The 27,442-nt window shown below is 39.0% G+C and overlaps 1 protein-coding gene and 1 non-coding gene across 3 annotated transcripts; both read right to left on the bottom strand.

Annotated features, from left to right (window-relative positions):
- On the bottom strand, nt 1-27,442 carry OGA (O-GlcNAcase). 2 transcript variants are annotated; one of them, XM_004749433.3, is made up of 17 exons: nt 27,268-27,442; nt 26,289-26,561; nt 22,675-22,726; nt 21,860-21,957; nt 20,183-20,313; nt 17,562-17,733; nt 16,306-16,404; nt 15,412-15,696; nt 13,417-13,575; nt 12,337-12,950; nt 11,779-11,953; nt 8,279-8,364; nt 7,221-7,325; nt 6,204-6,289; nt 5,749-5,941; nt 3,460-3,619; nt 1-2,130 (listed from the first exon to the last, which is right to left on the bottom strand). In XM_004749433.3, exons 2-17 carry the CDS (start codon nt 26,485-26,487, stop codon nt 1,994-1,996), a joined length of 2,751 nt encoding a protein of 916 aa, XP_004749490.1. In that variant the 5' UTR covers nt 26,488-26,561; nt 27,268-27,442; the 3' UTR covers nt 1-1,993. The 2 variants fall into 2 exon arrangements, with proteins under 2 accessions (XP_004749490.1, XP_004749491.1); XM_004749434.3 differs by lacking the exon at nt 27,268-27,442 and adding an exon at nt 27,063-27,139.
- Nucleotides 7,031-7,133, bottom strand: LOC123388812. Its single transcript, XR_006603315.1, has one exon. It is a non-coding gene; the product is annotated as a U6 spliceosomal RNA (small nuclear RNA).

Genomic DNA, 27,442 nt, shown 5'->3' with positions numbered 1-27,442 from the left:
TTCACTTCAAGTTTTATTTTGCCTCTTGCATGGTCTTCAGATAGTTTTACAGTTCGTTTTCTACAGGAACTTGAGCTGTGATCTAAACAATCAACAAAATGTCATTCCAACCTTAATAAATATTCATAACCACAGAAGAGAGCATAGCACTTTACCATCCTAGAGTGATCAAAGTACAGGCCTGGACATCTGTTGCACAGTTAGCATCTATGACCAGAGGACCAGCCAAATGATTATAAGCCAAGAGAAAACCACAAGCTAACTTGCTAAAAATCCTGATTCCATAGGTATACCCTGAAATCCTCCAGATAAATGATACAATTGTGTACTAGCATACAAAATGTACTTAGACAACCAAGTGGCACTAAGCTGTTTTAAACAGTATCTTCTAGAGATCTTCCCTTAACCCTTTAAAATGCAAACTTGGTTCCAGCTTTCCAACATCATACCCTTCTATCAATTAAAGGTTTCCACCCTGAAAATGAAGGTCTCCTTCTTCCCCCTCCCTTCATCTTACCATTCAGTGAACACTCACAGGCCCTGGTTCAAAGTCACTAGATACCACTAGGTATGATGCTTTAAGTCTCAAAAGCCCACACCGATGAACTTCATGAAGGAAGATGTTTCAAGTTTCCTTCTCCTTGCCCCTCCCACCTCAGCTCAAAGTAAAACAGCTGATAACAAAACTGCAGGGAAACAAGATAACAAAATCCTGTTCTGAATTTATGGAAGTCAGCCAGCCATGATGAAAAAATGAATCCTGCAGAGATTACCTGCTAGCCTCATGCTCAGAACCCCTAAAAACACCAAACCTTTCATAATCTGTGGTTAAAGAGGGAAAAGGGGGGTAGCCTCTAAGTCACTGGTTAAAGTGTGCTCATTTGTTTAAAAATTAGATAAAAACATGCAAGAATTAAAGACTCTTGATTTAATAAAACCAGTTGTAACAGGTCTTGAAATTAAAAGACAACTGATCTCAGGGCAAATGGGACCCATCAGTCCCTGAACCCTACTTGACAGATGTCAAAACTAACATTTCACATGCTGACCTGCATCGAGGTTAATTTCCAGAAGTGACTGCACGTTGCAAAAGATTGAGTCCCATGAAGTTAGGCTCGTACCCAAAGTGGTCATGGCCTAGCCCTAGGTGGGAGGCACTTCAAAAATAATACAACTTCTTAAAAAAAAAAAAAAAAAAGGGAAAAGTAAAGAAAATCCATCTTCCACTGATTTACATTATTCAAAGTGCCATCCTGAACCACACCCTTTCATTTTTCAAAAGGAAAAAAATTACAAAAACAGTGAACACAAACGACAGTCAGGTTACAGCTAGTTTATATACAAAAATTTACAAGTTTGCCATTTTTAAGCTTTTGCCACAAACAACTGCACATTTGTCCCTACAAAAGCACAACATGCCTGAACCAATGGTCACTACAAGAGACAACTGGTCATGGCTTTACAAAGAGCAGAAAAACCGCCCCAAATTAAAATCATTTATTCAGCTTAAAACTATGCCACAATCATCCCACTTGGAATCTCTACCTTGAAGCCTCTGAAACCTACGAAATCTTTCTCATTTCTGCCATGTCCCCAAAGAATGAAAGACATTTCATTCAATAAGCCAAAGAGGATGACAAATGATTTTGATTACTATCAGATGAGAAATGCAACCACACTGGATGCAGAACACAGTGCTGACTACCATTTATTGAAGACCCCCTCCCTATACGCCCATGTAAAGAGGTCTTGGCACCTAACACAAGACCCAAAAAGGAGGCCCACATCTGTTTCAAACAGGATTTGCATCAATACTATCTTCCAACCAGTGAGTAATCTCAAAGTGTGATGGGTAAGTTTTACACAGTCTTCGTTTCTAATCCCAATTGGCTGATTTGTTGCCATTCCAGAGGCTGAACTGTATGAAGACCCCAACCACCACCCACCAGGTTAAGTTAAGAGACTTTCGGACAGTTCAAAGTGCCAACAAGTATCACAGGCTTCGACCAAGTATAACCACATCCTTTGGAAATCCTTCCATTTTTGCAATTTCAAAACAGCCTAACTTGCTGTAAAATTCCAGAATTCTTTTATCATCTGGTCTCACTTCACAGAAAGCCCCCCGGGAGCCTAGAAATGAAACAAATATTCAAAATGTCAATGTCAGTTAGAATTACGGACAGGAATTGTGAAGAATCCTTATTATACTTCAAACAGATGATAACAGGACCTTGTCTACAACAGCCCCTAAATTTCATATAATTTTTTAAATTCCTATTAATATTCAATGAATATTAATATTTATCAATACCAAATATTGCAGTGGCAACTATCCTAAGTGATGGATATGTTAAACTAGCTTGAATGTGGTGATTACTCATGATGTATTTCAAATCATCAAATTGTACACCTTAACTATATACAATTCTTGATTGTCAAAAATACCTCAATGTAAAAAAAATTCAACTGTCAGTGAAACTCTTCCCCAGAAAGAAAATCTTTCTGAGGAAAAGGCTGTAAGAAGCCTCAAATTAAAATAAATGGAGCAAAGCAAAGAATACCTCTGTTTAATGTTTTTAATATAAAGTATCTCTGAAGGGTCCATAGGGCAAAGGCCATTCCAGCCCATGTCACAAACCAATATAACCAGAATATGTTGTATATTCTAAGACATACCTCATATACCTGGCACGATTCTGTCCTAAGAACACTGAGAATTAGGCTGTCTTCAGAGAGTTGTTTAAATTATTCCACAAAGGGGACACCACTGACTTAAATGATAACAAAGATGCAAACAAGTGTATTCCCACTTATCAGCAACCCTCAAAGGATTGGTCTCAAACAAGCTGCTCATTTTTGTACTGCAGAAGAACTAAAAATAGTTTTCTACACTTAAGGTTTGTGTTAAAAAAAAAAAAAAAAAAAAAAAAGGGAAAGAAAATATAGGGGCACCTGGCTGGCTCACTAGGCAGAGACATGTGACTTGATCTTGGGGTCATGACTTCAAGTCCCATGTTGGGCACAGTGTATTTTAAAATAAGTAAAAAATAAAGTCTAGAATATTTATTATCTAGTCCTTTACAGAAAAGTTTCATACCACTAATATAAAGAAGTATATCCAAAGGTTGAAAATGGCAAACAAACTCAAGCTCCGCATTCCTAAATGTAGTTTCTTCCAAAGGTTCATTTAATTTTCAGTTATCATAGTGAGTCTCCTGGCAAAATAAAGTTAACCTCATGTGTTCACTTCTCATTTCAATGGAGCTCAAAATAAGCATTTGTAGTGTAAAAGAATGGCATTTTCCAACTATTAATACACATACAATTCTTACACCACTAATAATTCAGAAGCCAAACCAAAAATGATGGGGAGGGGAATGTAAATTCACTGTAATTTACTTCTTTTTTATCCTGTCCCCACTTAGCTCAAACACCAACAACTACATGATATGTACTCACCATTAGCCTTCAGTGAAGACAGGAGGCAAGCCATCATGCTTTTGGCTACGCTTGGGTCAGTTACTTTTTTGTGAATATCCATCTTTATCAGGGAAGGGAAGTTGGCAAGGAACGTTTCTGGCAATACTTCCTGCTCTTCATGGAAACTCAACATTATTTTCTGTAAAAATTTGAAAGAGTCTCTTGACTTTTAGCAGCAGCTACTCATTATATATCTATACCCCAACTACAGAACCCAGCAATAGGAAAAGGAGAGTCACATTCAGAAACTCTTCCAGTCATCATTTAATTATCACATGAAGAATTAATTAGCTTATAACTCTAGCATTTTCACTCTTAAAGTTTGTCTAAAGGTAATGTGGTGTCCTGGATTGGATTCTGGAACAAAAAAAGGACATTAGTGGAAAAACAGGTGAATAAAATGTGGAGTTTACAGTAATGCACTAATATTGGTTTCTTAAGACTTGGACAAATATAGAAAATGGGTGAGGGATACAGGAACTCTGTATTATCTTTGATAAATCTAAAAATAGTTAAAATTTAAACAAAATTTAAGTTTGTATTGCTTGGGCACCTGGGTGGCTCAGCTAGTTAAGCAAGTGCGTTCCGCTCAGGTCATGATCCCGGAGTCCAGAGATGGAGTCCCACATTGGGCTCCCAGCTCCACCAGGAACCTGCTTCTCCCTCTGCCCTTCTTCCCTCTCATGCTTTCTCTCACTGTCTCTCTCTCAAATATAAATAAAATCTTATAAAAAAAAAAGTTTGTATTGCTTGCACAAATGTACATTTAAAAAATATTGGGGTGCCTGGGTGGCTCAGTGGGTTAAAGCCTCTGCCTTCAGCTCAGGTCATGATCTCAGGGTCCTGGGATCGAGCCCTCCATCCGGCTCTGCTCAGGAGGGAACCTGCTTCCTCCTCTCTGCCTGCTTCTCTGCCTACTTGCGATCTCTGTCAAATAAATAAATAAATAAATAAATAAATAAAATCTTAAAAAAAAAAAAAAGTTGCAGCAGACACCTTGGTCATTTTTTTACGTTCCTATGCTGCGAACTATAATGATCAGGTATACAAACAGTAAAACATCAAGAGCTCAATCATCAGCATGCTGTGGTTATAATATCATCTATGTAATCCTGAGTAAGTGAGGCTACTCCACACCATCCTCTTATTACACAGCCATATGGCTAGGGGCAGAAGGTAAGAAGTAGTAATAAACTGTAAGAGAACATAAGTAAATTTGTATGGGGAAGAAAAGTAAAGAATTTCAGAAAAGGGGAAGAGGAACAACATGGAAGAAAAACGATGTCACAAATCAAAGGGTCCAAATATATACCTAAATGTATTTACTTTGAGCATAAACATTATCAAAAAGGAACTATTTTAAAATATACATATGTGATGTATAAACCAAAATAATTGGAGAGAAAACTGCAGAGGATAAGAAAAATTCACTGAAGTTGGGACAGGGCTGAGTGCTCCTCTTTGGGGGCCCCTGGGTAGCTCAGAAGGTTAAGCATCTGACTCTTGATCTCAGCTCAGGTCTTCATCTCAGGGTTCTGAGAGCACGTCCTGCACTGGGCTCAATGCTGGGCATAGAGCTTACTTGGGGGAAAAAAAAAAAGTGCTCATATCTGGAAATGCGCTCTAAGTAGCTCACCTCTTTTATTTATTTACAATGAGAAATATAGTACTGAGAAGGCAAGTGAGCGTCCTGACAAAGAAGCAAATTAGAGATTTTAATTACCTAAACTTGTCCTGAATCCCCAAAGGGACCATTTAAGTCTGGTGATGCAAAACAGGGAGGAAAAAAGAAGTCTATTATTTTATTTTTACTTGAGGAAGTATTGTAACACTTCAAAATTAAAAAAAACAAAACAAAACAAAAAAAACACAACTCCATAATGCTGAGGGAACAATGGAAAATGCCATGCTTAAGGCGGGGGGGCTGGGTGACTCAGTTGGTTAAGCATCTAACTCTTGATTTTGGCTCAGGTTGACATCTCAGGGGTCTCTGTGGATCCAGCCCTGTTTCAGGGTCCACTCATGAAATAAGATCCGCTTGTCCCTCTCCCTCTGCTCCTCCCTCCAACCCCCACCCGCATGTGCGCCCTCTCTCAAATAAATTACAATCTCTTAAAAAAGAAAAGCTGATGTTAAAAAAAAAGTATACTTAAGAATAAGCAGCAAGAATTCTTTTTTGTAGGGAATCTAGAAAGTACTGAGATTTTTAAGATATATCTGCTTACTTTAAGAAAAATTACTGTACTGTAACTCTAAACCTGTTATTACCTCAGCCTCAGAGAGTTCTTTGTCACCATTTGGCTTGGTATACTTCTCCTGCATGAAGGGAATCCAGGAAATTTTACATTTCTTAATGAAGGGGGTAACATCTACAGTGCCCAGGGCATAACCACATATGCCATCTTCATCTTCTAGGACAAAACAGTAATCCAGGCTGAGGGAAAGTAGCCCTCCTACTAACCTGCTCAGAAGAAAAGAAGTCAGAATAAGTTTATAACACAAAATTTTAGACTTCAGTGATGTAGGTCTAATGTACTTGAATGGCAACCTATGGAAACTACATCTGGTTTAAGAAACTGAAAATGCACATTAATATTCTAATTTTATTAAAACTAAAGTGGGATTTCTAGAAAACCTTATTTCTAATCATCACCTCCCCTCAACCTATTAACCTATGAAATGCTATTCCCAAATTCAACAAATCCAAATACTTCATAACATACTTGTCTCCAATAAGGTCAGGCTGACTTTGAAAAGGTAAACCCACTCCATCGTCATACATTTCTCTGCAAATCTTGTACACGGAAGCCTGAAAATACAATCTAGTTAAACAACGCATCAAGAAAAATAGCAACAGAATTTAGCACTAGGACTCGTAAGTTAGACTAGACTTCTAAGACAGGGAATAACAAAACACCTGGCCTGTCATAAATATCACAGCTGTTAAATAAAAATTCATTTACAGAATCCTGCTTGCTGTATCAGTAGAAAACAGTATGGTTATAGTAAACATAGAGAGTTGCTTCACAAGGGACAGTTTTAGGTAGTTAAGCAGTGGATTCAAAATGCAGCATATAATGTTGTTGAGTCTCTCCATTCTGTACTGTCCAAAATGTTTTAAAAATGCTGTCTTTAAACAGACTTGTTGCTTCCTGTAAGCTGATTATCAACAGCCTACTGACACTTCACAACTGAAAATTACAGAATACTAATAGAGAAAATCAGTGAAAGACAACCTATCTTTTGACACACTAATTATATTAATTCCAACTCTAAATACAGTTTAGCTGATCTTCATAAAGGAAGACTTGAAGGCCTTAGGTGAAGACGTTACGAATCTAAGTTCCTTATCAGGTTCTTCCTCAAGTATTACCCCCTCGGGTGTTCAATGTCTGTTAACTTTTCCACCTAAAGTACCTATCTGAAGAAAGAAAGATTTTCTCAGGTCAAGAACCTGGAGTCCTTGGATCAACACTCATTGGGTTCCCTGATCAGCAGGGAATCTGCTTCTCCCTCTGACAATCCCCCCTCTCATGTTCTCTCAAATAAATAAAATACGAAACGCTTCATAATTTGCATGCCATCCTTGCAGAGGGGTCATGCTACCATTCTTCTATCATTCCAATTTTAGCATTATAGCTGCAAACACACCAGAACTGATTTTTTTGAAATAGGGAGTTCAAAGGAAAATAGTAAGTGAGCACCATAACCATATACCAAGTGGGTAGGCAGACAATTACCTCATCTTTAGGAAAATATGGTCTGATAGTATAAACTTTGGAGGTAGGAGTCAGTGGGGGTGGTTGAAAAAAGAGATCATTTGCCCCATCAATAGGCAGCAAACGCTGTGGGAAGAAACAAAAAGGAGATGGATTAGTGTTGGGAAGATATCCGTTTCTTTAAATGGGTGTGCACTGCAGATTACCAACTTAACATTAACTGGCTACTGCAGGCAGACCTGAAGAAGAGGGGTGTACTATGCTTTACTAAAATAAACACCTCTTTGCTGGGGGAAGGGGATGCTTCTGAATAGAAATTACCCAAATTGAGTTACATAGCTTTAGTGGCATATTAATGGAGATTTAAATTTATAGTTAAAAAAAAAATCTATTCCAGTATCACAAATCTATTGTTTTTTAAACCAATCTTATATAGACCATCTCTGTACTAAAAGATGGCAGAACAGAATGTCAGGAGGAGAGGTTTGGTCTGAAGAGGGTTATCTGTCCAGGAGACGCTTTATCCCCAAAGCAATGCGCTTCAGTTTGCTGCGCGCAGCAGAGCACCTGTTGGGGGGAGAAAAGTAGAGCACCTGAAAAGTCCATGAACAAATTCCAACACCAAAAGCTTATTTTGTTCAAATTTTCATTAACAGATTGTTCGTTAGAGTACAAGTTTTATTTTTAAGGTAACTGGGAAAGTATTCAAAAGTCCTTTCACCATTCACTTGCATATTATCCATCCTTTTTGCTCATGGAGTTTCCACTGGCAGACAAGCATGCGCGCATTGTGCATTGCGGGCGCAGATTAAAATGGTGTGCGACCTGCAAAGAAACAATGTGAAGTGTATACCTAGAGCCGCTGCGCTTCGCAGGCGCGGGGGGAATTGGCAGCATCTCCTTCAGAAATTACTGTGAAAGAGGAGGAAAATTTGATTTAAAATCCAGCTATGTAACTAAATTGAATTTGGGACTAGAAAGCCTTCGGCAGACCAATCCTTCCAGCCATCTGATGCGCAACATAAGGTTTCTCATAAAACAAAGAAAATGTCAATTCAGTTGTGAATTCATATTGATACCTGGAACTCTCCTGCTAGACCACCTCTAAAGGCCCAGGGTTCTTGGTCTCCAATTAAGAACTGTGCTGAAGAATGACTACGACACCCTGTTGAGATCAGATCCAAGCGGAGAACGTTACGAGAAAGGGGATTTCCTGGGGTCTCAAACGTCCAACACACTAACAAACACTTTGTGGAAATAGCTCTCTAACAATAATAATCCAGGGTTTCAGGACAAGGCTGTGATAATAATTTTTTTTTATTTGTAATGTAATTTAATTTCAATACCAATGTTTCTTCCTTTGATTAATGAATAATCACTGTAAAGAGTTCTACCCTTTAATTATTGGAAGGAAAGTCAGTCTCAAGTCTATCTGGGTCATCAAGTTTATATATTCCCTAGATACAGCTGTTAAAAAAAAAAAAATCAAGCCAGCTGCTTGTTCTGTAGTGAAATTACAGTAATCATGAAGTGAAATGAATTAGATAAGACATTTTATTATCACAGCCCATGAAGGAATTAAACCTGTCTGAAGTCACATTTTACATTATGAGGAAGGGTACAGGAAGGGAAAAAGGGGGAGGGACGGGATTAATCTTGTCAGAAAACTAAGGTCAGCAGACTAAACAAAAGAAATTGTTCAGTAAGGTGACAACAAAATACAATGAAAATTATTTTTTCTAAGAAAGACAATCCAATTCAGACTTGGTTAATATTAATAGCAGTCAGACAAATTCTAAAAACTAAGGAGAGCCAATTGATGCTCCTAATTTATCCAGAGCTAAAACATACTTTTCTTAAAAGTATGACAGTATCTGGCTCTTCTGATTGACCATTATACTCTTTGCAGCACACTGAACACATGCACAGAGTGGCAGGGTTTGAGGTCCAGAAGTCAGCACTAAGGTCACCATGACTTAGCCAACTTCAGAGGCAATAAAGGAAACTAACAAGAAATAATGGAAAGCAAATTATTTGGAGGCCAAATCAAAAGCACCTGCCTAGTCTTCTGACAAGATAAAGCAGCGCAATATAGTTCTTTTCCATTTGAAGACAGCATTCTACCTCCTGTTCAAGTTAACAGTCTCATCAGTACAAGATATAATGTGCTAGTCAGACAGTCCCAAAGCAAACCATTTTTTTTGTTCACAATTCAGGCCCATTAAGAGATTATATCCAGGTTTGTCATTTTTTTAGGGGTAGGGGTGCTTTAAGAAAACATATATAGTATGTAAATTTGTAAAATAAATATGAAATAGGGTCAAAATTGAGGTTAAAAGAACATGCCCCATTCCATAGCTCAGTGTAAATTTACACTGCAGGAAAAAACTAGACTCTCAAACTTTAAGATCAGCCAATTTATCCTACCCCCCACTTTGAGACTACAACATAACTAGCACTTCCAACTATTACAATAAAAAGCTGCATGTACGAAGAGCTGTGTAAATGAAAACATGGTTAATGCCTCAGTCGCTGCGCAAACGTGACTTCAGTTCATGTCTACTGCCCTTAAATCTGAGCTACCTCACAGATAGAACCTTTCAATTTAAACTAATTAATCATGACGCGCTGTGAACATCTGCCGCTGTCCATCCAATAGTAGTAGACACTTGTGCTGAGGATTCTCCCATCTGTACACAATGGGGAAGAAGATAATAGAAGTCGTTAGTAATCAAAAGAACTGCATAGCCACATTCTTTAAAGGACTGAATGCCAGCTGGACTGGAGAGAAGAGGAAAACAAAGGGTTCTACTCAGTAACTCCCTGAAATTACTATAGATCCATGAAAATATTCTCCTTGTGAGCTTTTTGTAAAGCTATGTGGATGGCAAGACAATTACTTAAAACTTCTAAGATGCTCTGACCTTGAATGCACAATAGCTAGCTACACATTTTGGGAAACTGCCCCGTATTTGCACAATACAGAAATAAAACCGGAGAGGAAGCAGAAACAATACTGTATATAATCAAAAATTTATTTTTTAGTAATTCCTGAATTTAAAAACTCAGTATCAAATGTTTTAAATGATACTTTCCCAAACTCAAGAATCCAGATTTCAGGGCGCCTGGGTGGCTCAGTGGATTAAGCCGCTGCCTTCGGCTCAGGTCATGATCTCAGGGTCCTGGGATCCAGTCCCGCATCAGGCTCTCTGCTCAGCAGGGGGCCTGCTTCCCTTCCCCTCTCTCTGCCTACTTGTGATCTCTCTCTGTCAAATAAATAAATAAAATCTTAAAAAAAAAAAAAAAAAAAAAAAAAGAATCCAGATTTCAGACTAGAAACTTAGGATTTAAATCCCTGTAAGAGATTTAATTTTTAACTCCCTGGCCAGAAGCCTGGAAGGCAAATGTTGTCATCCAATAACCAATATAGAGGTTTTTCCTGAGCCTAGACATAGATATCACAAAGAAGAGGAGTCCTGGAGCCTTTTAACAAGAGTTAAAAATTCTCCATCTGTTGTGCTAAATATACAGAAACCCAAAGTTCTATATTTTCAAAGTAACAGGGACACTACTTTTAACTGCTAATTAGTTGTTTCTAAGGAAAGCTATTATTTTTTTTTTAATATTTGAGAATCCCAAAGTATATAGGCAGGAAGTGAGAAATCTTACTGCTACTACTCCTTAATCTAAGCTCACAGTGTTCACACTCATCTGTTTCACAACCAAGACCAAGTAACCCATCAAAGTATTTGTGACTACTATGAAAACTATGACATGTCAGTTAGCCTTGCTGCCTGCTGTGTGCTGTATGTTAAGTCCATTACATATTCCTTATAGCTGGATTGAAACCTGGAAATGAAATGAGGTCCCTGGAGAAACTTGGCCATGCTGGTGCTTTTTACCAAGTTTGTTGAGAATTTCCCCAAAAAAGAAAAAAAAATCAGTTTTCAAGAGACAGTCCATTTAATGAAGGAGAGAATTTTTAGGAGATTGCAATTTTCATCCCCTGCTAAAACCAATTATTTGGTAGAGGAATAAACAAAAAGCCATGTGAAATAATACCAAGTAGCACCAGAATAGCCTACCACTAAAGCTCGCATGCGCACAGGGCTGGGAGGATAGCTTCCTCTTGCCAGGCCCCTTAGGTCATTTCAGCAATTGTTCTGTTAAACACAGCAATTAATGTTATCAAGACACAGCAAGCAGCAGAGAGCTTACAGTCATAATTCATAGTGTCTCATCTCCAAATCAGATAAAGCCCTAGACAGGGTTCCATCCAGGAAGCATTCAGTCATAGCAAGTTAAAGTCAGTACTTTTCTAACACATTTTAAAGATATTTCTGCTGAATTAGCCCAAGGGAGAAAAATCAATTTGATGTATTTACGGAGACTTGCATCTCAAGTTTGCCAACAATGGCTATACCTTTAAAAGAAATCTAAGCAAAGAATTTAAGCGGAGTTGGAAATTTGCCAATTCCTTACATATTTTTCTCCCTGTGGGATAATCTTTTTTTTTTTTTCTTTCCATTTTTAAGGGACAATATATCTGAGGAAGAGAGATTATTCCTGGTGCACCTACCTAACCACTGTACAAAAGACTTCACCATAGACATTATACTCTTGATATCCCAAACATAGGAGTACATGTCATAAAGGATTGTCCTGTTGGCACAGTTGGAGAGCCGAGTGAACATTCCCATCACCAATCCACACATCTCCTCAAACTTGGCTGCTCGTGACCGCCATTCTTCAATCTATTGAAGATCAATAAAAATATGACTCAAAAAACTGCTAAAAAACAAAATAACCTAAAACATATTATAAACTGTTTGTATTATCAGGTACCTGCAACTTACCCTAAACATTAAAGGATCAATGGGCTTAAACTCTTTAGACAAGCAGTAAGTTTGTGTCTCCCTAAACTGACAAATATTCCTAAAATAATCAACTCTGACTTTCCTTCATTCTATGAGAGTCTATGCACCAGAATCAGCAGAGTCCACGTCCACTTTACAGAGCATATTCTAAGATGTGTTCAATTTCAGAGAATTACCAACATACTCATTAAACGCTTCCTCCATATCTTCACAGCATGGGGACCCACCCAGGCTAAAAAGGATAAATTAAGCATACTCACTTTTTCAGAATCTTTTCCTTTGCAATTGACACTAACAACACTGCTATTTGCTCGAAGCCACTGGAACTCTCTTAACATCTGTGCTCCTTTGGGTCCATGCTCGTAAGGAAGGTAGAACAGGTCAGCAAGTAACTGCAAATCCTCCAAAGTCACTGGTTCCACAGTGTACAAAGGCTTTTCATTTGGACCTGGCACAAACTGCTCCTTGTTTGTCTGTTCATCAGTTTGCATAGGGGCAATATCACTAATGCAATCTTCCTGCATAGACATCTCTGGGGATTTTGATTCAGCTATGCTCTCTTTATCTGTGTCCATTGGTTTTAATTCCTCAGCCATTTTAGCTTCAACAATTTCAGTTAGTATTTGACTGTCATTCTTGTGGTCTGTTTCTTCTTGTTTTTCCACTACCATGTCCATGGGTTCCTCATCTGGCTGTTTCTTTTCTTCTTCCTTGGTCAGAGCTGTAGGCTCACCACTCAAGGCTGCTCCCTGGCTCATAATGGGCTCCTGATAAACTGTTGTAACTACAGTTGTGGCATTTAAAGAGGGTGCTGCAACTAAGGGTGTCCCATCAACTACACTTGCTTTAGCTCCACTGTGTGCAACTTGCCTACCTACAAAGACAAATCACCACAAAGATAATCAGAGTTAGAAAACAGAACAAATCAGATCTAGAGAAATGTTTTCTTGTATCTATAACTGGAGCCTCAATTTGAGATTCTAAATAATATTGAGCCCTGAGAAAAGCACAATTTCTCTAAACCACCAGGGAGGTAGAGAGGGAAGAGAGAAAAAAGGAATATAATAAACATCCCCTAAAAACGCCAACATGTATTATCTTCTCTTTTGAAGATCTAGCTGTAAAAACAATTATTACAGAAGAGGTATTTTTAAAACAAATTAGCATTCCATCAAGATTAAAAGCTACTTAAGACCAAAGGTTAAGATTTTAAAGACCTTATTCTCTAGATCCCTTCCTAAATAATATTTTGTTTGGTGGGCCTATGACAGGCACAGCAAATGTTTACTTTAGGACTCAAGCATGTAATCTAACCCCCTTAAAAGAAGGGCCCAACTTACTGCTATACTGATGAGGTACACCAAACTCCTGCAACCATTCTGTTAAAGCTAACTTTAGAGCCATCTGTGGACTATAGAGCACATCAGTTTCAATATCTTCATCACTGCCTTCATTTTCTAACTTTATTTGGATTGATACAGTACTGTCTTCACTATCAGCTGCAAAGAAAAGAACACAAAAAACAGTTTTGATTACAAAAAGCCTCCTGATGAGAAGAACAAATGCAAACAACAATTATTACAGTACAACTAGCGAAACAAAGAATAGGAACAAGAACAAACCTTAAACATAAAAATGCAAACACAACCTTAACTGAACCACTTCACCTGTGGTCATCTAAATACACTGCTAAATATAACATCCCACTTGAAACACTATGTTTAGAATCACTGGAAAAGTCATTCATAAATGTTCACTGAGTACCAATCATTGGGAATGTGAGGTTTAAGGCACTATAATTTCCATAAAAAAACATTTCCAAGCCCTTCAAGGGGCTTATAACTATAATGGGCAGATCACGAAAAAATAAGCAAATTAGTACTGTATTGAGTAGGGGGGAGTGAAAAATCAACAGAGAACCCAAATATGAGCACAGATAAGCAGCATATAATGAAGCTCTCCGAACCAGGATGTGTTAGAAAAGATAAGGTCTGAATTCTGGATACGAATATCCAAAACCTTCCTATTCTTAGCTTTCCTTCCTATTTCCCTGCATTTGGCCCAGTTTGGCTAATTATCTACTACTCATTTAAGTGCTTCATGCTCTGCCTTAAAAGAGATAGGACGTAGAGTGGTGCCTGGGCAGCTCAGTCCGTTAAGCACCTGACTTTGGCTCAGGTCATGATCCCAGCGTCTTGGGATCAAACCCCAAAAGTCAGGCTCCCCACTCAGTGGGAATCCTGCATCTCCCTCTCCTTCTGCCTGCTGCTCCACCTGCTTGTGCTCTCTCCAATAAATGGAATCTTTTAAAAAAGAGAATAGGTGCCATGTATACAAAGACGACTGAAATCTTTTTTAAGAGAGTCCACAATGAGCTTTAATGGAAGGTATTAACCCAATAAACAGATCTGGAAGTAGGAGTACAGAACTCCGGAAAAAACAACTATACGACTACATACCACACTCAAGCATCATAATATGACATCTCCATACTTCCTAAATGGACCAAAATTCAGGTAACTTCAAATTTTCAGTGTCCAGTGTTTTCATCCCTTGCCCACCAACCCTTACTCATACTCTGGTGCAGTTTAAGTATTCCCTCCTCTGTGAGATTGCTTAGCTAAGTAATCACTTTTTCCTCTGTATTCCCACAGCATTTTGAAGACAGGTACCTCAGCATTTATCAAACCATAGCACAGCCACCTATATGCTTCATTCAAAACCAGACTATGTCCTTCAAAAGTTGGGACTACTTTATTCTTTCCATCTTCGTGCCAGAAAGGTGCATTTGCCACATCCTAATATGTGTTGCAATGTCAATGAATGTGAGGTGCCCAGGTGGCTCAGCTGGTTAAGTGTCTGCCTTCAGCTCAGGTCACGATCCCAGGGTCTTTGGATCAAGTCCCGCATCAGGCTCCCTGCTGAGTCTGCTTGTCCCTCTGCCTGCCCCTCCTCAGGCTTGTGCTTGCTCTCTCTCTAATAAATAAAATATCCCATTTAATAAAAATCACCAGAAAACACCAACTGAATGAGAGATATTCTAGGGATAACAAGAACACTCAAAAGACAACTTTGTCTAGTACTCAGATTTCAAAGACTAAGTCACATTTTAAAAGCAAAGAACCGGGGAAAAGGGGAAAGCAGAGAACCAAGGCCAAGAAATTATGTAATCTGTCCAAAGCCACTCAGCCTATCACATTGTATGTAACAGAACTAAAAAACACACTTTAAAAACCTCTCAAGGATTATGATGACAAAGGAACACACACTTGCCAATAGCTCTACTTAACTCCAGCTCTCCCCTCCAAAGTCAGGGATTAAAGCAGTGTACTCACTCATCACTACATCTTTTCTCACTCCATTCATGTTTGATTTGTACCAGGTGGCAAGGGTGTGGATGGCAACATAGTTAGCTTCAAATTCACAATTTGGATTAGTAAGGACTCCTTTTAAACGTGGGATGAGTTCTGTGGATCTTCCCTTGTATGGCCCCAGAAATAGTCTCTTCTGATCATAATCATTAGCATGAATGTTATCCCAGATTACTGGAGCTCTCTTAATAATCTTAGAAACCTCTTCAATGGACTCCACCGGAATTTCTTTAGAAACAACTTTAGGACCTAGAAACGATGATCATTTGTTAAAAGACCCTCAAAGTGAATCCTCAAAATATACTGCATTCAACTTTTTACTGTATTTAGTTATATATACACTTTGTGACAATTTTTCTTTTAAAAGTAACACAATATGTCTTTTAACTCAGTTTTACCCAACCGACCCTCCAGCATTTCCTCAGATCACATTTCTAGAATATAGAATAGTAAAAAGAGGTTTGTGCAGGACCTTCCTCAAACTGATACATTAAGAAATAAATCTTCATGTAAACAATTTATTTTTCCATTATAATACAGCATGGTGATTACTAGCTGACAATTCAGCATGATGGCTTTCATTTGATAAAATAAAACTCTCTTAAGGCTGAGATCAATACCCTTTAGCCCAGTTCCCTATTGTTTATCAACAACCAATACTCAGATTCACTGAAAAATCCTCAAAGATGTTTTTTATACTAAATAAAGAATGTATACTTCATAAAAGAAAGAGAATTTCAACAACAAAGTTTTCTGGTTCAGGCTCAGTTTTCAAAATGTATCCAATTAACCAGAACAACCAGTTTTTTTAAAGTTCTAGCTACCTAAAGTTTTACTGTATAAATCTTAAAGACTTACCTGTCCAAAGCACCTCAATTCCAGGTAGAAGCTTTTCACCCACAGTCCTTAAATAAGGAGACTGAGACACATTTGGATAACAGAAAGTGCCACAATATTCTGAATGTAGAAGGGAAAATTAAATAAAATAGTCAGGAATAAAAAGGCCATGCGTCTTTAAATGGGGAAGAAAAATGTCTACCAATTTAAAGTTCTTTTCATCCAAATAATAAACAACCTTCATGTCATGTCCCAAAGGAAGTAAACTAAAGTGGGTAGTTCACTAAAGAATCAACTCAAAAAAAAACTGAATTCATAAATCTAATATTCTTCCTCCAATAATACAGATCGATCCTTATGATCTTCACAGTCACTAAAAATAAAGTTTACTAAAGAAATAATTGGAATTTTTTAGCATTTTCTACATACTTCTGAACTGCTTACATTTCTCAGTAACAATTACAGGCCAAATAAAAACAAACTGGTAATATCCTAACAGAAAAAATGCAACATTAAGTCCATGACTATTAGTACTCAACTGCAAGTAAACTGTAATTCACAATGAATTAAATATTTCCCACTATAATCTTACAAAACATGATTTGAGTATTCATGTAGTATCAGACCACTGAGAGAAGGTTCACAGCTCAGTACTTGAAGAGAGACATACAAAGCTAAATTCAGACTAAAAATTCTTGGACTAACTTATCTCTTCCTGAAAAAATAAAATAAAATAAAATAAAGTCGGGGAAATTTCTTATAAGCCAAATTTTGAGAGGGAACTAAAAGAGGCTAATACATTTTCAATGGAAGAGAGGGGGAGGGGGAGGCAAAATTAGCAAGTTTTCTATGCTGACTACTGGATATAAGAGCACAGATGGAAGTGGGAAGAGTGAAAGAGGATATAGATATGCACAAGCAGAAAAAAGGAACATGTAGGAGGAAATGAGAAGTGACTAAGTTAAAAGCAATGTTAATTTGCCTTTTCCTAGTTTTTCGTTTGGATAATACTATCCTTCTTTCAATCCTGAAAATGTACTGCTCAGATACTTCCAGTACTAAAAATACATGGTATCTTTTGCTTGTTCAGTTGCCATTTATTAGTCCCTAAAAGTTCTTCAATGTAAGGCCTTGAGAAATGTCTTCTAGAAAAATAATTCCTAACTTTATAAACCACCAAAGGGAGAGGGGACAACACAGTAAAACCCATACATGATTCTTTGAAAGTGATGTATTTCAAGAAAACTAGTTAAATGTAAAGCTATTATATACAATACCTGTGGGACAGAAGAGGAAAGTTTCTGGCTCTCCTAAGTACTGATAAATTTCATTTGTGATGGAGACCTGGGCATGAGCAAAAGAACTGAATACCTCTTTGTCTGCTGCACACATATTATGGTCAATATCATCAAAAAGCAAGGCAAATGACCTGCACCCAAACTGAGAAACCTAGAAAAGGTAAAACAAACAAAACAAAAAACCAAGATGTTGTAAAAGCTCATTTTTAAAAAAAAGATCATTCATTTATTTGAGAGAGAGCTCGTATGCACATGCAAGCAGGGTAAGGGCAGAGAGAGGGAGAAATAAGCAGATTCCCTGCTGAGCAGGGAGCCCAACACAGAAATGGGGCTCAATCCCAGGACCCCAAAGTCATGGCCTGAGTTGAAACCAAGAGTCGGGCGCTCAACCAACTAGAGCCACCCTGGTGTCCCTTTAACAGCTCATTTTAGAGTCAAAATAAAAGGGGCGTCTGGCTCAATCAGTAGAGCATGCAACTCTTAATCTCGGGATCTTGAGTTGCAAACCCACACAGGATGTAGAGTTACATAAAAAACAGGATTCCAAACATTAAAGCAGACAATAGTTGTACCTAAAAGTCAAACATTTTCCTTAGGATGTTCAAAGCCAAACCTATTGTTTTTATATTTTCTATGTTGAACAGCTAGACAAGTTTAGGAAACATTTTATTTGGGGTTTGAATGCAGTATGCTCCAACAAAGCTTCAACAATATGGCCTATCTTACCTCCTTGGCTGATGATTACAGAAGACCAAACAAAGAGAAAAATACAAAAACACAAATGACATGGGAACTCAAGAAGCGAAAAAGCAAGGCCTGTTCTGGTCTCAGAGACACAATGATCTTAATTAATCTCTGCACATAAATTTAACTAATCCATGAATCTGAAGGAACACAGTAGTAGTATTTGAACAAACAGGAAAAAAGCCTCTTAAAAAGCCTGACTGGCTCAGTCAGTCGAGTGGTGACTCTTCTTGATTTCTGCTCACGTCATGATCTCAGCATTGTGAGATCGAGCCACATGAAGCTCTGCACTGGGGTGGAACTTAAGATTCGTTCTCAAACAAACAAACAAAAAAAAAACTCTCTCTCTGCCCCCATGTGCATGCACACACACATAAAGTCTCTCTCTCTCTCTCAAAAAAAAAAAAAAAAAGAAGAAGGCATGTTCATGGAAACTTAACCTCCTTATTAAATTTTTAATTACCTTAATGCCATCAATAATATAAACTTTTGCTGGGGTGCCCGGGTAGTGCAGTTGGTTAAGCTTCCAACTTAGTTTCAGCTCAGGTTGTGATCTCAGCATCATGAGACTGAGCCCCAAGGCAAGCTCTGAGATCAAGGTGGAGTTTGCTTAGGAGTCTCCCTTCCTCTCCCTCTGCCCCTCCCCCCACAAAATAAATAGAAAAATCTTTTAAAATAAATAAATAAATAAATAAACATTTGCCGAAAGAAACATGCACAGGTCTGTATATATTACGTATCAGAAAATTTACCAGAAAATATAGGCAGGTTTGTTTTTTCGTTTTAAAGATTTTGTCAGAAAGAGAATGTGCTTGCACACGCACATGCACACACACAAGCAGGTAAGTGGCAGGCAGAAGGAGAAGCGGGCTCCCTGCTAAGCAAGGAGTCTAATGGGGGACTTGATCCCAGGACCCTGTGGTATGCAGCACATGTTATGTTAAGCAGAATGTAGATTCCAATGAGGTTTACCAACAGGTTTACAGAGGTAAACCTCAATGGTAAACCACAGTTTACATGTCTACCTAGTCCGTTTTCCTTCTAATCTTGGAAAACCAGCCAACCATTTCCAGACTGAATTACACTTCCTGCCTGTATCAACCGATAGAACTTATGTCTAACATGTAAAACCACTGCTGCTATAACCTTGGTCACAAATCCAGTCAAGTACTCAATATGTACAGAGCTTCTCAAAATATGATTCTGGACAACCTGAATTCTGAGGTAAGTCCCCATTCGAAGTCCGTATTCCTACCCCAAGTCAGTTTAAGAATCTCTGGAAATGGACCCTATCAGCATTCTTCTAAGCATCACTTCTAAGCATTTTAAAAAAGATTTTATTTATTTATTCGACAGGAAGATAGCCAGAGTCAGAGAGCACAAGCAGAAGGAATGGCTGAGGGAGAGGGAGAAGCAGGCTCTGTATCAAGTAGGGAGCCTGATGCTGGCTCAATCCTAGGACCCTGGGATCATGACCAGAGTCGAAGGGAGACGCTTAATGACTGAGCTACCCAGGCACCACAATAAAGCTCTCTTGATTCACAAAATATCCTTCTATGAAGAACATTAAAATTAAAAAGTTGTACAAAATCAAAGAAGTATAAATTTAGTTTCCTCTTATTTTTTTTTTTTTAAACCTGGCTTCATGCCCAGTGTGGAGCCCAACAAGGGGCTTGAACTCATGATCCTGAGATCAGAACCTGAACTGGTATCAAGGTTCAGACACTTAACTAACCAACCATGCCACCCAGGCACCCCAAAATTTGGTTTCCTTTTAATGTCATAAAAGCAACTCAGAAAGCGTTTAGTTTCAAATACTGATTTAGGGGAAAATAATGAAAAAGTAATGAAGTTACCTGGTCCAGTTTGCGTTTCAATGTAGATACTTCCTTGGGGTTAGAAAAGGTAATATCCAAACCAGGTGAGATCGCATAGATGAACTCTATCTCGTATTCCCGTGCAGCAGAGATGAGAGTCATAAGTTGCTCTGAAGAAGAGAGTCCATGTATTTAGAAAGCAGCACAGAAAACTAAAAGAACCTTCACCTTTCATCTAAAGAGAAGAGTTCATTCTCTCCAGTTTGCAATAGCTCAAGAAAAAAACAATTCCTTAAGTTTTACAGGACTGTCATATCCAATGTGACAACAGGCTATATAAAATGCCACAAACCTCATGTGACTTAATGTCATCCTAAAATAAATAAGCATTCTCTTCCTTTCGCTGCCATTTCTCTTAATATTAAATTAAGCACTTCTCTTACTGAAAAAAAAAAAAAAAACCATTTTTATTTCCTATAGTATTTAATACGGTTTCTGTTTCTGCAGTCTCTGAACAACTGAAATTCTTAAAAAATCCACACATAACTACTTTATAATTTGGAAAAAAAGAAAAACATGTTCTTAAGCAGGATTAAGTAACGGCCTTAATGATCCTTATCCTTTAAGTTTTTAAAATGTGATAATTTTCCTAAGTAAAATAAAATTCTCTTCTATATACCACAGGATGTATCTTTACAAAACTTTCAGTGGTATCTCAAGATAGTCATTTGACTATATTTTGATTATTGATCACATAAAATTTCATTACCAGCACCACCAAAAAATAATTAAGTTGAACACACACTTAAATTAGATAGAGTAGTAAGCAAAAACATTAGATGGAGATGAAGTACATTTTAATTGCTTCTTCATAATTTAAGAAAACTTTCTGCCTTCAGTGCCTTGGCTGCTCTGTGTAACCAAGTATCTTGTTAGCTTTATGTGTATACCATTTAATTCCAAATATAAAAATGTTTCTCCATTTACATGTCCCCAAAGAAAAGTACCACTTATCTAATTTATAAGGAGATGCTGTGATGTATTACCTTATTTACAAATTTTATGTACTTAATGTAAGATGACACATAGCAAGGATAATTTGTGATGGCTTTTCACTTCAGTTAAGCCTAGACTAGGGGGAAGTCTTTATTTTAAAGAAAGGCAGAACAAGTAATCAAGTGGTCAAGACCAAGCTATACTTGCGTCTGAAGCAAAAGGATCAGTAATACTGATCTGTCTTTACTTAAGTAAATTCTGGTATCTTGTTCATGTATTTTTTATTTTTTATTTTTTTGCCTTAATTTTGGCTTAAAACTTGCATAGGATATTATTTATCTTGACCACTGATTTCTTTTGGGGCCCCTTAAAATGTGCATCCAAGGCAGGCACCTCACTTGCCTTGCCCTAGGCCTAGCTCTGTTTCAGCACCTCTTTGTCCAGTGGCCCACTGTTCAGACCACTGACAAAAGTTATAAAGTATAATTTATGATTACAGAACAGGTGGGAGTCAAACTGGCATAACCATGAATCACACCATGGCTGCGCAATTAGTGCTACTCTTTCAATCTACACTACAACTCACACAGAATTATCAGAAAGAAAAAAAGGAAACTACCTGCAAAGAGAAAATGCAATATAATTTTTGTACAACTACATTTGAAATATAGCTGTTTTCTTACACATTATGAATTTATGGATTAAAAAGAAAAAGATTACCAGCTTCCTCCACAGAATACATCTCTCGCCAAAACATCCTATGTTTGTAGTCATCTTTTGGGGCATATAAGTATGTATTTAATTCCCACTTCTGGAGCCTTTAAGGGGAAAGAAGATTATATATGTATAAATAGGCAATAAGTATAGGCTATAAATCACAATTTTTCTCTTTTTTGGAGCTAACAGCTAACAGCTAAACAGCTAACACTACTCTAGCTAACACTACTCTTGTTAGCTAAACAGCTAACACTACTCTAGGGTAGCAGCTTTTAACCTTTCTGTAATCCAGTAGAAAAAAATTCAGTATTCCAAGAAATGTTAACATATTAAGTCTTTTTTTTTTTTTTTAAAGATTTTATTTGAGAGAGAGAGAGAGAGAGAGAGAGATCACAAGTAGGCAGAGGCAGGCAGAGAGAGGGGGAAGTAGGCTCCCTGCTGAGCAGAGATGCAGGGCTCAATCCCAGGACCCTGAGATGATGACCTGAGCCAAAGGCAAAAGACTTATTAACCCACTGAGCCACCAAGGTGCCCCAACATATTAAAGTCTTAAAAACTGAGCCACCAAGGTGCCCCAACATATTAAAGTCTTAAAAACAGCTCTGAGTGACACAGGTGAAGCCCAAAACCTACTGCTTCCCCAGGGAACTTTGAAAATCCCTGACATAAGTGAAGAAGAGGTAGCAGACCAAGGCAAAATTAACTTCTGCAACTAAGAAATCATCAAAATGCACCCGGCCTACTCCTCGTTAGTTTTTCTTCAAACAAAAGGAAACATTAATGGTTTAAGACTCTCCTTCAGAAAGTAAAAAATTTACCTTCTAAAGAGTTCTTTTCTCTGTTCCATAACCCAAGGTCTTCCATAAAATCCTAGAGTCAAAGTAAGAATGAAATTATTTTCAAGTTTCAAAATGTGGTAAACTGTTGAGTAAAGCACATTACAAAACATACAATTCCATTTTGTAAAAAAGCATGTACAATATACCAGCATCTGAAGGCTATTTAATAAAACATTAAGGTGTCTCTGACAAAACTTTTACCCCTTTTTGCTTAGATAAATTTTCTAATTCTTTTCTACCATTAACAATCATTACTTATACAACAGTCACTTTCAAAACGCCTAAACGTCATCTCTTTTCACTGCCAAAAGACCAAATAGGTTTAAATTTAACTTTTTAAGAAAAAATTTTTAATCCCTACATCCAGTGTGGGGCTTGAACTCACAAACCCAAGAACAAGAATCACATGCTCCCCAGACTGAGCCAGTCAGGTGCCCTTAAAACTAACCTTTCATTATTTTAAGTAATCTCCACAACTCATGACGAAGATCAAGAGCTGGATGCTCTAATGACTGACCCAGTTAGGGTTAGATGCCCCTAAATCTAACTTTTTAAAAGATCTCAATCTTACAAAAGTGGAAGAGGGGAAGCAAAGAAATCCCAAACCACTAGTACTGACAATTACTACCTGAGAGATTTAAAAAGTTAAACTGCCTTTAGAGTGGGGGGTTTCGAGAGTAAAAAGGCAGGGGAAAAAAAATCAGAAAGAGAATTAGAAAAAAATCTGATTGAACTAATTTAATGATCACTTTTTTAAGTTCCTGATATAATAAAAGGGTCCAAAATGCCTTAAACTATTTTCACAACAAATTCAACAGTGGAGCTGGCCCAAATAGGAAAATCTCAAGTTGTCTCAATTCCAGAGCAAAGGTTTGCACGACTGGAAATTCAAGAATGTGACTTGCTCCACTGTCCCAGAAGGGGGCTGGGGGGAGGGCAAAGCACTACTAACACAAACTGCAGGAAACAAATCTTCAGAGGAATGACTTAAGTAGTGGTATAAGCACCAAACTAGTATTTGCAGCTCCCTTGTGTGCTAATCAGACGTAACAGTTCACCTAACCTTTATTTTCCACCTCAGTCTAATCACCTAAAAGAGGTAAAGACAACCTCTCAAGAGTACCATGAGGATGGTTAAGATTGTATGACGAAGACAGTGCTGGCTTCAGCAGCACATATACTAAGATTGTATCATGAACACAAAATGCTCTACACACACACACACACACACACACAGTCTACTTAAGAGACTACCTAAAACTGAAATTTCTGTAATGCATTAAACTCCAATCGCCAGACAGGATGGTTATTCTGCACCACAAACAAAAATAATGACAACCACACAAAAACTCCTTGCATACTTACAGATGAAACTACAGCACTTTCAATCTTGACAATTCAGTGTTCCCGCTTACAATTTGAAACATTTGGTAAATGTATGTATTTTTTAAGATTTATTTATTTATTTGACACAGAGAGAGACAGAGAACACAAATAGGCAGAGACCAGCAGAGAGAGAGAGGAGGAAGCAGGCTCCCTGCCGAGCAGAGAGCCCGATGCGGCCCAGGACCCCAAGATACCCCGAGATCATGACCTGAGCCAAAGGCAGAGGCTTAACCCACTGAGCCACCCAGGCATCCACATTTGGTAAATATTACACAAGTCTTTCTAGATTTCCTACTACACTTGGCCTTATCATTTTTCTCTTAAAGAACAGCCATTATATGCTCCTTCAGAGTTGTTCCAATATATAAAAGAAACATTTTGTCTTCAGAAACCCTAACTTTGCTGACAGGTTCATGGTTTCGGTTAACTGTCACCACAAAGGGGAAATAGTGCTATTACGTGAGTTATGACCAACAAAAGGTCTGTGAGAGAAAGAAAATTTTTAATAAGGAATCCTGCCAGTGCTTCCAGAATTTCCTTTCTTCACTCATTTTAAAAATGGGACCAACCAACTACCCCTCCCCCCAAATCAGGTGCTCAGTCACCAAAAAAACATACATACAGAGAGAGGAGGAACAATAGATGACCGACAACTCTATTCTGAGTAGTTCCCTTTCAATACTGTTCTGGGGAAAAAAAACAACAGCTTACTTAAACCACGAGATTTTCTCCGTAATCGCTTAAGATTTAACAGGTAAGCTTCTTTAGCTTCATTCTAGCCTAGCTCTAAGATTTCTATATATCCCCTAGCACTCCTTCTCAACCTTCCACCCCAAAATCTGTGATGACAAAATACAGACTTTTTCTAGAATCTCCCTGCACGGAAACAAGCCCAAAGAATACACCAACAGATTAAGTCACACAAAATAATCATGTTTTCAAAAACAAGGACTCCAATCATATATATATAGTTTTCCATTCTGTCTTTCCCCCAAATTCTGCAAGACCTTTAACTTGTGAATTATTTCACTCTTTACTTGTAGCTACATATTAATCTGTTCTCCCCTGTAATTAAGCTTTATCTAAAATACCACAACCACAACCACCACCCATCCTTCAAATGAATATACATGCTAACGTTGGAAAAGCTGAAGCTTTCAACCAATAGGGCAACCCTTCTAATTCTCCATACCTTTTTGGGTTTCTGTAAAGACTAATTTTTATACAGGGTTACCCCTATGCACACCATTATATATTAGAGACAACAAATAAAGCAAACAGCTAGGAAAGTCTAGGTAGGCCCAAAGACTTCTAAAAATTAAAATACGTTCTGTATTCAAGAAAAATCAATAACGCAAGTAACTGGAGATTTCATATAATGTTCAGTAGATCATTTATGCACTATATTCATAAACTGTGTTAGTCTTCACGCCATTTTCCCCAACAACCAAGAAAAGAAAAAAAAAAAAAGGTCGGCATTTTTTCGAAATGGGACGGTACAATCAGAAGGGCATTTTTAATCCTCTCTGCAGTCCCTAAATTCAAATTCTCTATCTCTGATACTATTAAAGCCAAAGCTCCATCCCCCAGAGCCAAAGCACAGCAGCTGGCAAAGGACAATTTTCTAGGCTGCTAAAGAAACTCCAAAGGGTGGGGGCATGCGGACCGGCCAGCAAAAAACAAAAACAAAAAAACTGAGCAAAAGGAATTTGTAAATCCCTAGGCCCAACTGTGCGTCTCTTCACTCCAGGAATATAAGCACATCTGTGTAGGTTGATTTTTTGTTTCTCCAAAGGGTGAGGACAGCAGCACTACATACGTTTTATCATTTGAAGAAACCACGCTAGGGAACAGGATCTCGAGGTACAAAGACGTACAACTCAGAGCCAAGCCTAACACCAGGCTCCTTACCACCGCCTCCGCAGGAGCAGGCCTGGCTCCAGCTCAGGGCGGGTGGGGTCAGGCCAGTTAATAGCCGGAGGAGAATTCAATGCTGCATAACAACGTGAAGGGAGAAGCGAGCGCCAGGAAGACTTGCCCACCGTCTCACCTCTCCCCTCATCTATGGAAGGTCAAGTTTCGGGGGCAAAAAAGTGACCCCCTTTTAAGACCTCCTAAAGCACCCCCTTCACGAAGAGAGGTTGTGTTAGTATTGGGGCGAAACCGGAGGGAGAACGCCGTCGCCCAGCCCGCGCCAGAGCGCTCACCTTCCACGACGCCACATAGGAACCTCCGAGCCCCTCCTGCCGCCCCGACCACCGCTGCTGCCCCGGCCCCGGCTGGGTTGTCTTCTCCAGGGGCCGCAGCTGCTGGCGGCTCCAAGGATGCCCCCGCGGAGGCGGCAGGGTTGGAGTTGAGCTCGCTCTCCCGCTCCTCCAGCGCCGCCTGGCTCTCCTTCTGCACCATCCTCCTGCCCGCGGCCGCCGCCACCTCTGCAGGTCCTCCTCGGCCTCCGTCCGTTGGGCCGCCGGCCCGGAGCCCTGGAAAGGGCCTCGGCTCCAAGCGCGCGCCCTTCCTGCTCCTTCCCCTCCCCCTCTACCCTTCCCCCCCCTCTCCGCAGGGACCCGAATGCCCGGATGAGAAGGGCGGCGGCACCGGCGCTAGCCCTTTGTCAGCCGCTGCCTCTGCCTAAGCTGGGGAGCCAGAAGCCTAAGCGGAGAGCGAGGCCGCGACCTCTCGTCCCTTGGAGGCAGATAGCCAGACCTCCGTCTCTTGCTTGCAGTTAGCCTCTAGTGCCTCCGGAAAATCTTAGTTCTTCCGCCGTTCGCCCCCTTAAGCCCTTAGGTCTCTTCCAACACTGCCTCCACCGCCCGCTTCCTGTTTATCCGCACTGCGCCTGCGCCGGAGACCGGCTCAGACCGGTCCTCTCAGCCCGACTCCCCCTCCTCCTTTTGGGCTAGCCTATTGAGCTTCACTTGGTAGGGGGAAATAGAACAGAGGAGACGAGAAAAGCGGAAGGTAATGAAGGTAATGGAGCGTACCATTTATGTTTGCCTCCCTCTAAAACAAGCCTGGCGCTCTGGAACGGACCATTACCTCTTCTGAAGAAGGGGAGTATGGGAGGAGGCTGCAGCCAGTTGGGGCAATAGGGTTGGGATAGGAGGGTGAAAAAGAGGCGTTTACTCTCTCAATGCGCAGGCGCGGAAATGAAGCCTCTAATTCTTAAAGAGATAGGAAGAAACTGACCTATTTTCTGTTGAGATTCTTCTAATAGGTTGTCTCATTACATCAGCCTGACCCAGGATCGGTTCTCTGAAGACAACATTCGGAGGAGCTCAGCTCACCCCTCTGCCTTGAGTCATTTTCCCCTACCCACAGCTGGGTGCTAACCCCTTAAAAATTGTGCTTAGTTCATCCCTTC

Source organism: Mustela putorius, unplaced genomic scaffold (genome assembly GCF_011764305.1).
Source record: "Mustela putorius furo isolate JIRA1106 unplaced genomic scaffold, ASM1176430v1.1 tig00003909_pilon_pilon_pilon, whole genome shotgun sequence".
NCBI classification, from domain to species: Eukaryota; Metazoa; Chordata; class Mammalia; order Carnivora; family Mustelidae; genus Mustela; species Mustela putorius.
This window is presented reverse-complemented; position numbering and strand designations above follow the sequence as displayed.

Bases quoted from the DNA above. Each gene is read 5' to 3' on its own strand.
- OGA (XM_004749433.3), bottom strand. From the start codon at position 26,487: ATGGTGCAGAAGGAGAGCCAGGCGGCGCTGGAGGAGCGGGAGAGCGAG. The intron at 17,734-20,182 runs GTAACTTCATTA...TACCTTTTCTAG, and splicing joins TGAAACGCAAACTGGACCAG to GTTTCTCAGTTTGGGTGCAG. The intron at 8,365-11,778 runs GTAGGTGCACCA...TGATCTCAACAG, and splicing joins GTCTTTTGTACAGTGGTTAG to GGTGTCGTAGTCATTCTTCA.